The sequence below is a fragment of the Amblyomma mixtum genome, chromosome 9, assembly GCF_055824585.1.
Source record: "Amblyomma mixtum isolate Tamu chromosome 9, ASM5582458v1, whole genome shotgun sequence".
NCBI classification, from domain to species: domain Eukaryota; kingdom Metazoa; phylum Arthropoda; class Arachnida; order Ixodida; family Ixodidae; genus Amblyomma; species Amblyomma mixtum.
Genome location: NC_143020.1, coordinates 104,300,030 through 104,315,796, shown reverse-complemented (window position 1 = coordinate 104,315,796; position 15,767 = coordinate 104,300,030). Strand labels below are relative to the sequence as shown.

Genomic DNA, 15,767 nt, shown 5'->3' with positions numbered 1-15,767 from the left:
GTCACGACAGAGGAAGACGGAGGTACACTACAGCCCTTCGCCGTATTTCTAGGCTATGTCGACGGGGTCATGTCACCAAAACGTGTCCGCAGCAGCTGTGACGTTCTCAGACGAAGTGGCACCAAACGAGTTGTTGTGATCGAAAGTGGACGATGTCAGGATGCTGCGCGAAAAAAAAAATTAAGTCGATAGGATTATTAGCTAGTTAACTAGAGCCAAAAATGTCGAAAACATGTCGAAAGAGCTTGGACGTCGATATAGTGAGTGGGCGGGAAAACAGTCGTGGACGGCAAAATAGTGGAAAAATAGGCTAAGGAGCGAAAATGAAGTTTGAAATTGAAATGTATTTAATGAGTGATAATTAACCTAACAAAAAAGTTTCATTGACATAAATTAATCAGTTAATGAATTATGAGCAAAAAACATTGGATGGTTGAATAGGCTGGACGGGGATATAGTAAGTGGACGGGAAAGCAACCACAGCGCAAAATTTTGAAAAACCAAAATGGTTGATTAAGATAAAAGAAGGTATGATCAGAGCGAATAAATCTATATTTATTTAAACCATAATATAATTAGGTTTATTCAGTAGTTAAATTAATTAACAAACAAAAAGAAAATGATAAAGAGAGAGGCAAAAGGAGGCGACGAGTGCCGAGGAGGCGTCAATGCTTTCGCATTCTGATCTGATGATTCTGATGATTTTCGGATCTGGGTAACATTCATCACCTCGGTGGAGAGTTGTGAGAAAGAAGATAGGAAAGCGAAAGATGAAGGAGAGGACAGGAAAAGGCGACTGCCGATTTGCCCCGGTCAGGTCAGGCCGGAGGTGCCGTGTACAGGAAGCTGGGGCCAAAGTGGTGTGTTGCCTCCGCCGAAGCACCTTAAAGGTCCAAACGCTCGGCATCGGCGCAACCACCAGGATCCCCTTTTCCCCGGACACGGCTGAGCCACGCATGGCTAAGCGCGGGTGCTCGGGTCCGTGGTGGCGCACTGCTCACCATCATCCCCCCTGTGGGGATGTCCCTGCGGATGCTCAGGAACCCGTGGTGTCGCAACTCACCGACATCTGCATGTAGCAGATGCCCCTGCGGGGTGACAGGCTTACGAGGTCAGTCGGTGCGTGTGTGCGTGGCGACTGGGCAAAAGCGTCACAGGTGCAAGCGAAGCGAATTGATGGCACATCCGGTCACGTGGCACGCATCACCTGACCAGTCGGATCTCTGCCTTCTGCGTTACTGCCGTGGGCAGGCAGCGCGCAGACAGCCGTCGACGTCACCCTTGTTTAGAGCGGTCTAGCAGTGTGCCCCCATCATTGAAAACTGAAAGCAGAGTAGCCGATGATTTTCGGTTAAGGTGCTAGTTCCAACCTGGTCTGTATCTATGCGGATTTAGTTCCACGCAAAAGGTTGCTTCATGAGCCTTTAGCAGATGAGACGAGATGTCACCGTATTTGGAGTCCAATGCGCTTTGTACAAGAGGGTGATGCATAGTCAACCTTAGGTCACGAAAAAGATAAAGCAAATGTTTTAAACCAGCTTTCGATGTGTCGATATTGGTTCGCAAAATTGTGAAATTCGTAGAATCGGATTCCATCAGTATCACGCTTGCTTTGCTCGCAAGAACAGCATATGCACTATGAAGGAGAGAAAGCATATTCTCTCTCTCTCCCCCTCTGCTCCACTCCTCTATTGGACCAATCAAGTACGTGAACATTCACAATTTCACTGAAAGTGCAGTACAGTATGTGTACATTTATTTGCGCTCCAAGTTGCCCGTTGCAGAACCTATCGGTCTCACCGGTTTTCATTTTTTGGAGCTTACTTACACAAGTGATCTCAGTTGCTTAATATAGAACGTTCTAGTGATTAGAGTGAAAAGTAAACTTCCAAGTGCTCACCAAACAAACCAATGTATTACGGAAATTCACCGCATCTGCGGCGGAAAAAGATATGAGTGAGCATACGCTTGAAACGAAACTATGACTCTCTCGTCTCAACTACGATACAAGTTGTATATAAAGCCTAAAAGAAATGGCAGTTCTGCCGCGAAGCCATGAAGGAATTATTCGGACAGCCGAAGCTCTCAACGAACTCGGCCATGTTAAGCAGGGGCCAAAGGCAGCGCTCCTTGGCACTCAGAGGCTCCGTCCTGTCCAGGCCGCAAGCCACGAGGCAGAAGCGCCTGAAGAAAACCTTCTGGGCCGATTTCCACAGAGCCGGACGGTCCCGCACTGCAAGGTTCGCACCGAAGTCCGCCTTCATCGCCTCGTAGCTGACTTTGGCCGCGCGAAGCCAAGCGAACAGGTTCCGCTGGAACGCCACAGACATCCTGTCGACATCCTGGAGCCGTCCCTTGTGGAAGTGGTCATCGAAGGCCCGGTAGCAGCTGATTCTGTACGAGAACTCGCGCCTCGCTGCATCGGACCACCAGCTGGGACGACCGCTATCTTCTCCGGAGTCCTCGCTGTCCCCTCTGGGCGAGAAAGGAGACACCGCTTCGGCCAGTTCCTTGGACAGGATGGCGCCCAAGGTACCGTAGTTGTAATAAGAGGCCACGGAGGAGTTGTAGAAGATCGGGTGCCTGAGGTAGACTAGCGGAAGGAACACCGTGTTGTATAAGTCCTTGTAGAGGACGCGGCCCCGCAGTTCCACGGAGGACAGGGCACCCTTGAAGCCGTCCGGAGGGTTCCGAATGCTCGCCTCTTGGCCGAGTTGGTGGAGAACCACGTAGGACGCCAAGAAGCTGCGATTGAGCGTCGCCGCGCCAGAGGCGTAGGAGAAGCTGACCTCGGTTGTCGACGCGTTGTCGAAGCTTGTCGCGAAAGAGGTAAGCGTGGCCTGGCGGAGCCTCTCGCGAGTAATCTTGGCCGTGGCGTTGTCTAGCCACTCTGGTGTTACCATGGCAACGCGTCGCACACTGTCGAAGAGTGCCTCGGCACCGGCAAAGTCGACGCCGTTGAAAGCCAGCTGGAGCAGGACCAGAGGCCAGTCCGGTTCCAGAGCTCTAGTCGCCGCGTCTAAACATAGGTGTTCGGACCTGTACGGATAGTTTTCGCCGAAGCGCTTGACGAAGTCGAAGCGTAGCGCCTGCGACAAGATGACGACGACCAGGTACCAGGACGTCACGTTGACCGGAGCGTCCTCGAGCTTACGGGTGACCAGCCGTGTCGCGTTGAGGCCCGTAAAGAGCACGGCGTTGTCGTGACCCTGGACCGGTTCGTTGGCCTTGAACGAGCCGAAGGCGACGTCCCATAGACCGACGGGAAACGCGGGGTCCCCGATGAGGTCCGCCACGTGCATCCACACGTCTACGTCGGTCCAAGACGCGTGCGTCCTCTGAGCCACGGCGTTGTCCATGAGCAGCAACGAACTGGCTACGGCCTCGCTATGAATCCGGTCGCCGGACACAGCTCGGATGACTTTCTCCAGGTAGGTCTCAATCGCGCGGTCCGTCGCTACGGACATGAGTTCCTCCCGGAATGGCCTCGAGCTGAAGATGTGGAGGTAGACGCGACCTTCTGTCTGCCTACGGCGGATGCTGACGACAGAGCTGAGGCCCGTGGTGAAGGAGAGCGTCAGCGCCTGCAGCAACGCGTCGAATGACGACTCGGAGTTGAGTATGGCCGTAACGTCTAGGACCTCCAGCAACGAACCTACTTCCTGCTTGACTTCAGGCGCCGGTTCCTCCATGTAGCGGAAGCATTCCTGGACGAACCGCTTGCCCACACCAAGGACAAAGCGCAGCTTCGGGCTGACGGACGAAAGCTGGGCGACCGCCAGGCGGCGGCGCAGTTCCGCCAGGTACCGTTGGAAGGTATCGCCCAGGAAGCTCAGGCCGTCCCGCTCCTTGGTCCACTTGCCGCAGACGTGCTGGTAGAAGTCGTCGCACGGCTCGACGTTGCGGTCCACGAGGGTAGACAGGTAGCCAGAAGCCAACTTGCACGGCGTCGTGCGGCACGCGATGACCAGGTCGGAAGCTCCGAAACGTCGCGTGTTCGTCAGGTAGGCGGCCAGTAGCGTGAAGAACAGGAGCGTGCAGACGATCGCGAAGAAGCTGACGGTGGACGCCGACGTGTGGCGCTCGCTGTCGGCTGTCGGGGCGGTGGTACCCTTGGAGGAGCTGCTCGAATCTGCGAGGAGCGACCGACATTTGTGGAATGCTAGCCGGTTATGGATGCTCCGCGAAACGCTTTAGCTGTACATGTTCAATTTACGTTTCTGACTGTTCTCCGAGAATCTTTATGACAGCAAACGTCGGCGGTCATAATCATCTAAAAGGCTACGCTATAAGTAACAAGAAAGTTAGTCAATTTAGCTTTCTGTAGTTTTTACATTCAACAATCGTCCACTAAGTTAACGTTGTCTCCAATACAGTTTTCAAACTTTGAACACCATTTGTTACAAGGTTCGGACACCGACTTTGAGTACTCCCCACTCACGTTGCTTTTATCCACTTCTACAAATGCCTGCGTAAGGTGCCAGTAATATTGGGAAAAAACGAATATTTTATGCTTCCATTTCGTCTTCCCCTTCAAAAATGTGCGCACAGGTGTTGGGTATTCATGTTGTGGGACCAAACATGCAAATTTTCTGTCGTTCAGATGTCATTGCCAGCCTCGGTCTGCTGTGAGTCAGTCTACAGGGCGCTTGATTTAAAACTGTAAGAAAATGTTTAAGATAGCTTTTTCTTATAACGCTTTTTTCGGCATAGCATTGTCAGCCGGGTAGTGCATCAGAATACAGCTAAAAGAGGCCAACTATTGAAGGATACAACTCAAAAATGAGGCCGCAGATGCTCCTCAAAGGAGGCCCTCCAGTCAATGGCGTGGACAGATTCTGCCCCATGACCGATTCTTCCCCTCTCGCCCTAATACTACTTGACCTATCTCTTTGGACCTGCTAGCGTGAAATCGCAGAGGGTAGCAGATGAAAAGGGCAATAACCACGGCTTAATCGGATTAACTGCGGCACCATGAAAACCAGTCGACGACATTGGATGGAGGGCTTTCGTTCTGGACTTGTATCTTGCTATAGCAGGCTGGGGAACTAATTTGAATAGTTTACTTTTAGCTATCAATGCCAGGCTCTTTATTTATGAAGAGGCTTGTAGCCCGCCATGAGTAATACCCACATCAGTTTTTTTTTAGATTTTCGAAAGTGCTGCTCTTGTCGCCACTGCTGCACGAGTCATTTTGAGGCTGCATACGGCCGAAACCTCGCTACCAGAAAGAGCACTATAGCCACGCCTACGTGTCAAGCGATCATTTCGCAGCGCCCGACTGGAAGCGGCGAGCGGGCAGAGTTTAGAGTTGAGATGCTGTAAGCTGCAGGTGAGGTTAGCCTTGCGGTTTCTGCCGGCAATCGCTCCACCGTAGCGACACCTACAATAACTAAATCCCATAATCCGGCACCGAACTCCCAAACACAAAACCAGCCATATTAGAGGATAAAGTTCACTGCGAAGGCGATAATCATGGGCTCAAAGGAAAGCAAGCACCAAATGGAGAAAGGTCTTCAGAGTGCCAGGCTGCATCGCTGGGACATGTGACCACAGGGCTTGAAACAAGACGTGCAGAAGGTCGGACAGATCCCGACTTTCGAGCACGTGACACCTGCACCGCTGTGTAGTGCGCGCTCGTAGGCGTGGCTATAGTGCTATTACTAGTATCGAGGTTTAGGCTGTGTGCTGCCTCAAAATCACCTGCGCTGCAGTGACGACAAGAATAGCACTTTCGAAAATCTAAAAACCGGTGTGGATAGCACGTATACGGTGGGCTACAAGCCTCTCAATAAATGAGGAGCCTAACAGTTACGGTTAAAAGTTAACTATTCAGTTGTAGGGAACCAGCCAGGTAGTTAGCTGCAGTCTTAGCTGTATACTGATGCACTGCACCCCTGACAACGCTTTGCCAAAAAAAAAAACACTCACCTAACTCAAACAGCTCATTTTTAAATAGTACTAGCAATCTTAGGCAACACACCCTGAATACTGGCATAGCAGAATAAACGGTTATAGCGAAGGAGCGTAGGCGCTCCATTGCCTCAAACGCCCGTTGTCCGTGGAACATCTATTCCTCACTTAACAACGATCCGCTTCCTTCAGTTGCGCAATCCGTCACAATCTAAGCCTGATAACAAAAAAGCGCTTCTAGGAAAACGAGGCAAAGATGGAAAGCGCGTGTAGTTATGCCGAACACAACTCGGCTTTCTTTTCTTACCTTGAAAACTGCGTAGAGCTGAAATAAAGCGAATAAGGAGTATAAATAAAATGACTGTTATCCTCACACGCACATCGCTAGAAGACATGCAGGGAAATACGCGTACGTGCAGTCCGACGAGCGATCGCCTTCTGCAATTAAGTACGTACGTGCGGGACAGCGGTCACGTGACAGATACGCCGCCGAATGACGTGGGTGTGGCTTCGTGCGCTTTCATTGAGGAAACGCTATTCCGTTGAGCGCACGAAGCCACACCCACGCCATTCGGCGCTGCACCTGTCACGTGACCTGTCCCACACGGACTGCTGACGACGACATAGGACTTGTGCGCCACAGTGAAGTTTGCTTACGGCCCTGGCTGCATGCACTCAATGGCAGAATCGAGTTTTCGAAACTTCTTAGAACTGATGCCACTGTTACAATTGACTATCAAACGTGAGCCCCAAAGTTTTCTGGAGGCAGGGATTAACGAAATGGATTAATGGGTTTAACGTCCTGATGCGACTCAGGCTATGAGGAACGCCGTAGTGAAGGAAATTTCCGGAGCCCTTCACTACGGCGTCCCTCATAGCCTGAGTCGCATCGGGACCTTCTCTAAAGCTCTCTAGAGAGATGATAAAACAAAAGCAAGCAGACGACCACACTCTTAATAAATTACCACATAAAGTATCTTCAGCACAATTTGCATGCTACATTGAGCCCATGAAAGAGAACGTTCAAACCACCAACCCTACCCGTTTGTCCTCCGTCCTCCGCCTGGCATGCCCATCTACCCGCGTACGTGCGGTTCCATACAGTAGATGTCGCTAAAGGACCGCCTACCTCAGGTCTGTAGGGCAGCGCCCTCATGTGAATCACGTACGTGATTGTCCTAGGGTGCAAGAATCGGTGAAAGACGACAGTCACTCGTGAAGTGGGTCGTCTCCTTTTCGCTCCTCACAACCAGCCCACTAGGCCTAAACTGGCCTCGACACATACTAGGCGAGGTGCAGGCTTGCAGTTTAGTGAAGGACGTAGTTGACTTGCACGTGACGTCTTAAGTGCCACAGTGGCATTACAGCACCCATAGCTTTCGCGGCGGCAAATTTTCGCCCTGCATCTCGTTCACCGGCTCGCGGCGTCGGTGCAAACCTTTCCCGACGACCGCCCTGCGGACTCGCGAAGCCAAGGGCGACGTCGGCAGCAATGCGGTCTCACCATTGGTGACCAAGGAGCTCCTCACTCTGCGCGGCTCCTCGGACGCCAGAACCCTGGCGACCTCACTCATCGAGGAGTCGCCGGGCCTCGGCGACTCGCAGGACATGGAGAAGGGCTCCGTTCCGGGGGAAGCCATGCCTGCCACAGCCTGCTATCTCTTTTCTTCTTCTGCACGGGCTCCTCGCGAAGCGCGTGGAAGGCACGCTCGTGATGATGCGTGGAAGGCATCATCAGCAGTCAAGTCAGTGGCGGGAATGGCCGAGAGCGTCTTGTAGCAGAGAAAACTTTATGCATCCTCTCCAACTTGCCCAGTTCAGCATCCTTGTGGAGATGACCAGCTGGGCAGCAGTCAAAGCATGTGGAAAGTTTCAGCTACAGCCACCGCCATATTGAAATGCTCGCAAGACTCAACCAGGGCATACAAGCTGCAGCGTCGTCTGAAATGTAGGCAGCGACGTTTCGTCTCTTCCTACGTGGGCGATAGAAGTAGTGGTGGCCCGTCATATACGAGTTCCTGGAGAATATGTTACTGCTCCAAAGTGATACCAGTAACGACGGCCGGTGGCCGGCATGCAGATGACGTAGCTGACGCACCGGTCATACTTAGAGTCACTGGAAAAAATTTCAGAGTACCGCAAAGGTCGGAATTTGACTGGCAACACTGAGCGGCCACTGCCATTTACCTTCCAAGCCGACTGCGTCGCAGGAAGGTCGCCGTGTTGGAAGAGCTTGATATTCGGTGACATATCGGGTTGAATGTTCACTGAAGCGCAAATACTTCGTGCTCGGAGACAATGGTTACTCAAAAGAGAAAAAATATTGTAAAATATTGTAAAATATTGTAAGTAATGCAGCCGGCGGTTGTTTTGCTCTGCGGTTGCGTTTACTGCAGGAACTGTGCTGTGATTGTGAGCAGCATCTTAGCGCTGCTATCGGGAGCTTGTGCACGCCTTTTTTCCCTTTCCGCGGAGCAAGCTGCGAAGGAAACATTTCGCCGCTCCGAGCAGCAGAGACAAGCTCGTGCTTTTGGGCAGTGAGCATCGTGGACCGCCATGGGACCGCCGTCTCGTTCAAGCAGGACGAAGCTACTTGACATTAGCTTCTTCCCATCCACTCTAAGCTTCTAGAAGTCTTCAGCACAAAAGTGGTCCTGCAAATGTTTGTTTACAGTTAGAAGAGTGATGCTGGTCACCCGAATGCTGGGCTGCCCAAGGAGGCTCCCAGGGCTTTTTCGAGTGAGGCCCTGTTTCAAACATGTGGAACAAGAAAAACATGGAAGATAGCTGTAATAATAAGCTGAAACACCCAAATAAAGAGACGAATAAAAAGAATACGTTATGAAGGTTTCTAAGTTTACGCAGTGACACTTAACATAGCTCATTTGGGATGTAAACACGAGTGGCCGCAAACACGCAGCTTCAAGGATTGCTAACATTTGACCCATTTATATTTTTCTACTAGTCCCAACACAACTGCACAGAAAGCGGCCGTTATGTGGACGTAAGACATGCCCGACCATGCTTTTATTGACTGCGATCGTCACGGTAAGCGAAAAACAAGTGCCATGGGTCGAATGACTCGAGGCGCGGAAAGATCGTGCGAGTGCTTGGTGCGCGTTAGGACGCGGAATTCTCGCGCGACAAATGTGCCTTCGCGTGCCACAAGCACGGAATAGTCGGAAGAGCCGCGTGTGTTGAGTAACAAGCGCGTACACGTGTACCCGCGTCAAGCGGGCAAGCCGCGAACGATCCCTACGCGACATGCGCGACGGTTTTGCCGTGAACTCCTATTTTCTTAGCATCCTATCGCTAACACCGCGTGCACTGCGCTTACATACCTTCTGAAACAGCACCAAAAAGCACAAGCAAGGTGCACTTATCTTGCACAAGCGTGTGTTTTTTGAAGGCTTGAAGTTCTCCCGGCCGATTCTGTGCAAACACGCAGAACGACGCTCTCGGTCATTTTTCCCGGTCGGAATGGAGAAAAAAGTCTTTCCGGACTCGGTTCGGTTGCTGCATCCGAAGGCGCAGCAGCCAGGCATGACTTCTTCAGTATCAAACACGAGAGCGACAGTTGCAACACGAGAAACGTCGGGAACCTGCGCTCTTCTCAGCTGGCCCGACCGGCGCTTGGAAGGTATATGGCACCCCAAGATCACGGGGTACGGTTGGGCCAATGAACGCGTCGGCGGCGCGGGGAAAAGAAATGCGGTACTCTGAAATTTTTTCCAGTGACTCTAGTCATACTAGACCGCCGACGACGCCAGCATGACCAACTACCCCGTATCGTGCAAGCGTAGAGGCGACGAGGCGAGAACCGACGTCGTCCACCGTGCCGCATAGTAGGGAAACCACTCTAGCGACGACGACGACATACGTGACGTACACCAGCGCAGACTTGCTATTGTTTGGTGCCTGCGCACTCCGGCTTGAAATCGAGCGACACGGTGACGACCCTTCAGAAAAAAAAAACTTTTGGACCAATAGATGACATGCGAAATGCGCAGCGCCACCTCTCGGCGCTCCAAGAAACTGGGCCTGCCATGTTGGTTCGGTCGAAAAGACGAAACCGCAGTTCGGCGTTGGACAAAAATTGGCAGTGGTTTAGCTCCGCTATATATATGCCGGGATATACGTAGCGAGACGTGCGCAGTCTCGGTCGGAGGCGAGCGGCGTCGGCAGCTGTGACGTCACTCGGCGGTTCCTCTCGGTCGGAGAGACGCGGCGCACCAGCTTCGCAGCTGTGACGTCACTCGGCTCCTCGCGCATGCGCACAACTGGCCTTCCAGACGCACGGCGAGACTGTGGATAGTGTAGCTCTCGCTACAAAAACGGCAGCGCTTCATGTGACGAAATGCGCTGCGCCACCTCTCAGCGCTGCAAGGAACTAGGCCCGCCGTGTTGCTTCGGTCAGAAATAACGAAACCACAGTTGGGTGTCGGGCAAAAACGGAGCGCTACGTTTGAAAGCTGAAACGACGCAATGTGCACTACACCACACACTTTGCCAGGATACTGCGGTGACTGCGGGAACCAGGTAAGCATCTGCATTTTTTGTTTCTAATGCCAGTGTTTGCAGATGCCGACTACTATAGGAAAGAGACATTTCCGTATAAAAAAACTGCGCTTTTCCGAGCGTCACAGCCACATATGTGCTCATTTGGGCAAGGAGCTTTCGACTGCAGCAACGAAATATGGTTGGTAAGCCAGCCGACTCTTCAAAATTTTTTGCATTAGCAGATTGCATTTTGTTTTCGCAAGCATGAAAATTATGGTTTTGTTTGAAGGGTTCAACATCCCAAAGCGAATCAGGCTACGAGGCACGTCGTAGTGGAACACTCCAGATAATTGGACCACCTGGGAGTTTTTAACATGCACAGACATCGCACAGCACATGGGCCTCTAGAATTTTGCCTCCATCAAAATGCGAGCGCCACGATCAAACTCGCATCCTTCAGGTCAGTAGCCGAGCACCATAATCACTGAGCCACAGCAGCGGCATGATGAAAATTATGAGTGTGTTAGAACTGGGTATTAAGAGTATACATATCCAGCAATGTTCAATTCTAATTTCACCGAAAATAGCAATTCATGTTTGCTTTTAAATACATGCTGTTTTCTTGTCGTACGTCTATCATCAGCGTTATCCTTTCCACATAAATGGTACTGACACCACTGCCATGCGGTTCTAGTGTCAGTCTACCAGCCAGTGTTTCTGAAGTTTGGCTAAAATGCAGCTAAATCCAATGAGATTGTCCGTATTTCACGCACCAATATGATTTCACAGGTTATTTAAGACACTCAAACAACCAGCAGTGCGGGGTGGAATAGAGACAGAAACCACCTATCAGCCTTAGCTTGAAACAGCTAAGCTTACAGCAGAAGCCACAGGTAAAGCCAGTAAAACCAGCGTGGCATGAGTAAATACTTGCAGTGCAACTAGGGAGATCACTGAAGCAAGACTGTAGTGTAATGGAAGCAAAAACAACCACACCTGGTAGATGACCATCAGCCATCACTGCCTTAGCCTAAAAAACAAAGCCACTAAGGCTTCAGGCCAAATGCCTCTCACTGAGTCCCCACACAACACGGAGTGCGCACTGAGTGCTATGCAGCAACTGAGATGGCCAAAAACATTTTATTAACCAATTTCTCTTCGCTTTGTGTATAAATTTTTCTCATCATCACCATGTATGCATATATATACAGAAATAGACGCGGCAATCATAATACAATAATATTAACTGCAATAATGTGTGTGAACTTCGTGCATCCAGACAAGTTGTCAGTGATGGGGAAGGGCAAGGGGGTCAGCCAGAAGTGGGGGGAGGGGGGGCACATCAGCAGTCCTGGGAAATCTCAACGCGTGGGCGGTGGGCGGGAAGACAACGCAAAAGGGCAGTAGCCACGCACAGGCGCGTTTCGCGCAACACAAAAACAATCGCCAGGGGCATGATGAAGTCACGAAGACTACAGTATGGGAAAGAGCACAACATGACCAAAGCCTGGGGTGTGTTACACTAAGAAACAGAACTAATGGCAGGACATAAAAAAAAAGAATGCATGAAAAGGGGGAGAGGGGGGACAACAGTGGTTTCGAAAATGCAGGAAAACACAAACTGAAGACGACGAGCGGCGATATTACCTGTACAGTAACTAAAGCAGAGAGAGAAAAAAAAAAAGACCATTTCACGCGACAAGGGCCCTTTCTCTGTCAGCACAAAATTCTACAGGACAACCTAAAGGAGCATTGTGGAACTATAAGAATGGCCAGTGGGAAAGGCGGCCTGTTGGTCGTCAAAGCTGGCTAAGGCAGCACAACAAAGTCGGATAAAAAAAAAAAAGAAATCACGGACACAGACCAAGACATTTTCTCCAAGCAGATACACTTGCCTTACAAACCTGCAAATTAAATGAAGGTGCTTCAAATTACAAAAAAGATGTTACAGAGCTGATAGGCTAAGGTTTTCTCCAGAATAAAAAACAAAAGGAATAACATCCTCACACCAAGCACATAAAGCAGCACATACGACTCTGGCCAGCAACAACGCCCAACTAAAAAAGGCCCCCGAAGCTTGCTGCACGCCTCATCGACGAGAGCACCCATGGTCAAATTCAAACAGGCAACTGGCCGACAGCATCTTCAAACAAGAATGACAGAGCTTGTGCAATATGCACAGACACTTGCGGAAGTCCAAACACATCAGGAAATAAAAGCTTCCTTTACCGACACAAATGCAACTGTATAGGAGCAAGCAGTTCTGCAAACACTTTTTATTTTTGCACAGAGCTGCCACTAGGCAGTAATAGCGTGAAAAAACTGAAAAGATGCGACGGACGTACCCAGAATGTCCTGTTCGAGACGTCCCGAACAGGACATTCTGGGTACTTTGCGACCACCAAGGACACACCCTCATCCAACTTAATATAGCGCTCTCCACGTACACTCAGCCCAAGCCCCCTCCCCAATTTCTTCCTTACCGCCACTCCCCCTCAAAACCATCACACCCCCTGGCCCACCATGAAAAACAACCACAGTTGGTGTGCACACCTGCGGCTGATGCTGCCCTTTTAACTCTTCTCTATGCTACAGTATTTATAAGAACGTGATTCATCAGTGTGAATGGTACGCGTGTTCTCGTCGCGTGCCCAATGAGAACTCACAGAAAAACAAGGTGTGAAAAAACTACCGTTTTTTTGGGGAAAAAAACAAAACAAAATTGGGACAAAGAGGGCATCCTCTTGGACCCCAAATGAGACACAAATGCACTGCACAGTGAACGTGAAGCACCGTGCACTGTGAAAAAGCAATGAAGAGTATAAGGCAGAGGAATGCTCTTTCGCTTTCCCTGGAAAAAGGAGTTTCTGGAGAGTGCAACATGACCCAAAACTCCGATCAATGCAGTGTGAACTGACTTTTCCCCCTTTTCCTTATGTCAACTAACTTTTTTTCCTTTCCCCATAATGTCAACCGTTTTTTTTCCTTTTCCCTATTATGTAGACTGACTTTTCCCCACAATGTCAACAGACTTTTCCTTTTCCCTATTATGTCAACTGACTTTTCCCCATAATGCCAACCGACCTTTTCCTTTTCCCTATTATGTCAACTGACTTTTCCCTATTACGTCAACTGACAGCTTGCCAATTTTCGAAGACAACAAATTTAAGATACGCAACTGCTCAGACTAGCAGAGACCTGTTGAATGAGGCTTTCAATGCGATCTTGAGGGATGTACAGTGCTTCTCGAAAATAAACAGGCCACTTAAGTGTGTGACAGGGACACTTCAGCCATGGAGTAAGGAGGGAAACAAATTTACAATCCCAACGCAACTGCAGTCTAACAAAGACCTGTTGAATGAGGCCGTAAATGTGGTTTCTAAACATATGCAGTGATTTTCAAGTTTCCAGGCCACTTTGGGACAGGACTGCGACACTTTTAAGAACTGTGCAGTGAGGTTGCCACGCAGTTGGCCCTCAAGGTTTGATTACTAAGGAACACTACTGGTGGTCTGAAGTACCTGGAGGACAGAGCGTTTTGAAACCCCAAAGGACAGCTCGACCGGTGCTGCAATCCCACACTATGTAGCCTGACAACTTAAACAAATTTGCATGACTAACAATTAAATGACATGTGTCAAAGGTTCCAAAGAATTAAACACAGCAAAGCTGGGTAGATCATGTTGTCAACTCTCCTTCATGATTTCAAACGGCAAAACAGCTCAGACAATGAGTGTAAAATGATGACAGTTAATTGAAAAGTCATCAGGCTGAAGAAACAAAGATGGTAGAATACAGTGCTTCGAAACAATGACTTTTTTTTTTTCTTGCACAGAGATAAATAAGTCTTAAATAAAAAAACAGCCGCGCCTATGCCACACTCTTGACCTCTGCCAAAAGCCGAAACAGGACTGAACGAAGATCCAACACTCTCTTACACGTACAAAGTCTGGAGGGAACTGAAAAAGAAACGCCGATTCCAATCCAAACTCAAGCACCCTAGGTCGAGTCTCGGAACTTGCGACCAACTCTCGGGGGCCGTCCTTTTCGGTTCAAACATCGCCAACACAGGCCATGTGCTGAATCCCTTCATGCTCTCACAAAGCAGTAACTCAACCCTTCCATTTCTTCACGCACAAATGCGACACCAAATGAAGCCAAAGAAAAAAAGACACGGAGCCCCAGAAAAAAAAAAGTGAAAAACTATGCCTCTTTGCTACACATGAATGAAGGTAGGAAGAAAAAAAGACAGATGGAGTGACAGTAAGAAAGAGGGGAGAAACACGGTGTTCCTATCCTTTTTGTTTTACACTGTCTGATATGACACCACCACTGCGTGTTGTCTTGCTGCCGCCGCGCGTGGATGTTTTACGACAAAGAGCGATGTAGAAGAAGAAGAAGAAGAAAAGAAACAAACACAAGACACGACGGGCTGCCGCTCCTTCCGTCGTTGCTTGATCGAGGCACGTAGGGGAAGTTTCTTTTCTCTCTCTCTCGGGCGAATTCACCTTTTTTTTTATTCTTTCGCCGAAGAGTCCCATTCGCTCGTCTCCGGCGCGCCGCGGCATGATGCCGCCACACACTGGCGCTGCGCGTTTGTCTGTACAAGGTCGTCGAAGAATAGTTCAACGGGCAGGGGTCAAGCTGCCAGTCTTTTTTTGCGCTGCCTCGCAACAAGAGTCACACCCCACGAAGGCAGTCATCACCCGGTCTTCTTCACACGAGCTCGCTCGCGGGGTGATCACACAGCACAACTCAACGAATGCATCTTTTTTTTTTTTTGTAAATTCTCCTGGGTTAAAACAAGTCAGTCTGGCGTCGGCACCCGCGACATTTCGCGCAAACACTGGGCAATAGTCCGAGATGACTCCAGCGGGGACATAGCAACCGTCGACAGCTGTGGCTCGTATCGTCGCAGATAGCTGCACACAGAAAGGGAACGATAAATTCAACGTCAGTGCACACGAAAACAATAAACACCTCGGTAAGAGCAAAAGAAGTAGAAAAAAATTGGCAGTGGCTTAGCTCTGGTTACCGTATTTACCCAATTCCAACGCGCACCTTTTTTCGGGGAAAATACGTCTCAAAATCGCATGCGCGTTGGATTCGAGTGCAAACCGAAACTGCCCCATAGCTGCCCATCGTCATCGCCATTATACGATGTGGGAGCTCACTAACTGCCGGCAAACATCGGAGCACGTTTGCTCGTCATTTTCTGCGTCGCAGGAGCCGTTTTCAATCGGTGGTGCTTGTCATTGGTCGCGTGCTCAGCGACCACGGACCACGTTCACGGCGACGGTATCCCGTGCACTGCCGCGGGCGGACGCCTCATCACTGCCTTTGCACGATCGAGA

The 15,767-nt window shown here is 50.0% G+C and overlaps 2 protein-coding genes across 4 annotated transcripts in view; both read right to left on the bottom strand.

The window, feature by feature from the left end:
- Positions 1 to 1,962: 1,962 nt before the first annotated feature.
- On the bottom strand, positions 1,963 to 8,313 carry LOC149330480 (neprilysin-1-like). Its single transcript, XM_089559863.1, has 2 exons — positions 7,418 to 8,313; positions 1,963 to 4,132 (listed from the first exon to the last, which is right to left on the bottom strand). The coding sequence occupies exons 1-2, from the start codon at positions 7,551 to 7,553 to the stop codon at positions 2,025 to 2,027; spliced, it is 2,244 nt and encodes a 747-aa protein (XP_089415989.1). The 5' UTR covers positions 7,554 to 8,313; the 3' UTR covers positions 1,963 to 2,024.
- A 3,221-nt stretch (positions 8,314 to 11,534) lies between these two features.
- The window catches only part of Bap170 (Brahma associated protein 170kD), an 81,612-nt gene continuing 77,379 nt past the window's right edge, over positions 11,535 to 15,767 (bottom strand). For all 3 annotated transcript variants that reach the window (XM_089561059.1, XM_089561060.1, XM_089561061.1), the window contains one exon: positions 11,535 to 15,335. In XM_089561059.1, the coding sequence (XP_089417185.1) occupies positions 15,221 to 15,335 (115 nt within the window). In that variant the 3' untranslated portion in view covers positions 11,535 to 15,220. The remainder of the gene's footprint in view (positions 15,336 to 15,767) is intronic.

Bases quoted from the DNA above. Each gene is read 5' to 3' on its own strand.
- LOC149330480 (XM_089559863.1), bottom strand. From the start codon at position 7,553: ATGGCTTCCCCCGGAACGGAGCCCTTCTCCATGTCCTGCGAGTCGCCG. The intron at 4,133-7,417 runs GTGAGACCGCAT...CGCTCCTCGCAG, and splicing joins GAGCTCCTTGGTCACCAATG to ATTCGAGCAGCTCCTCCAAG.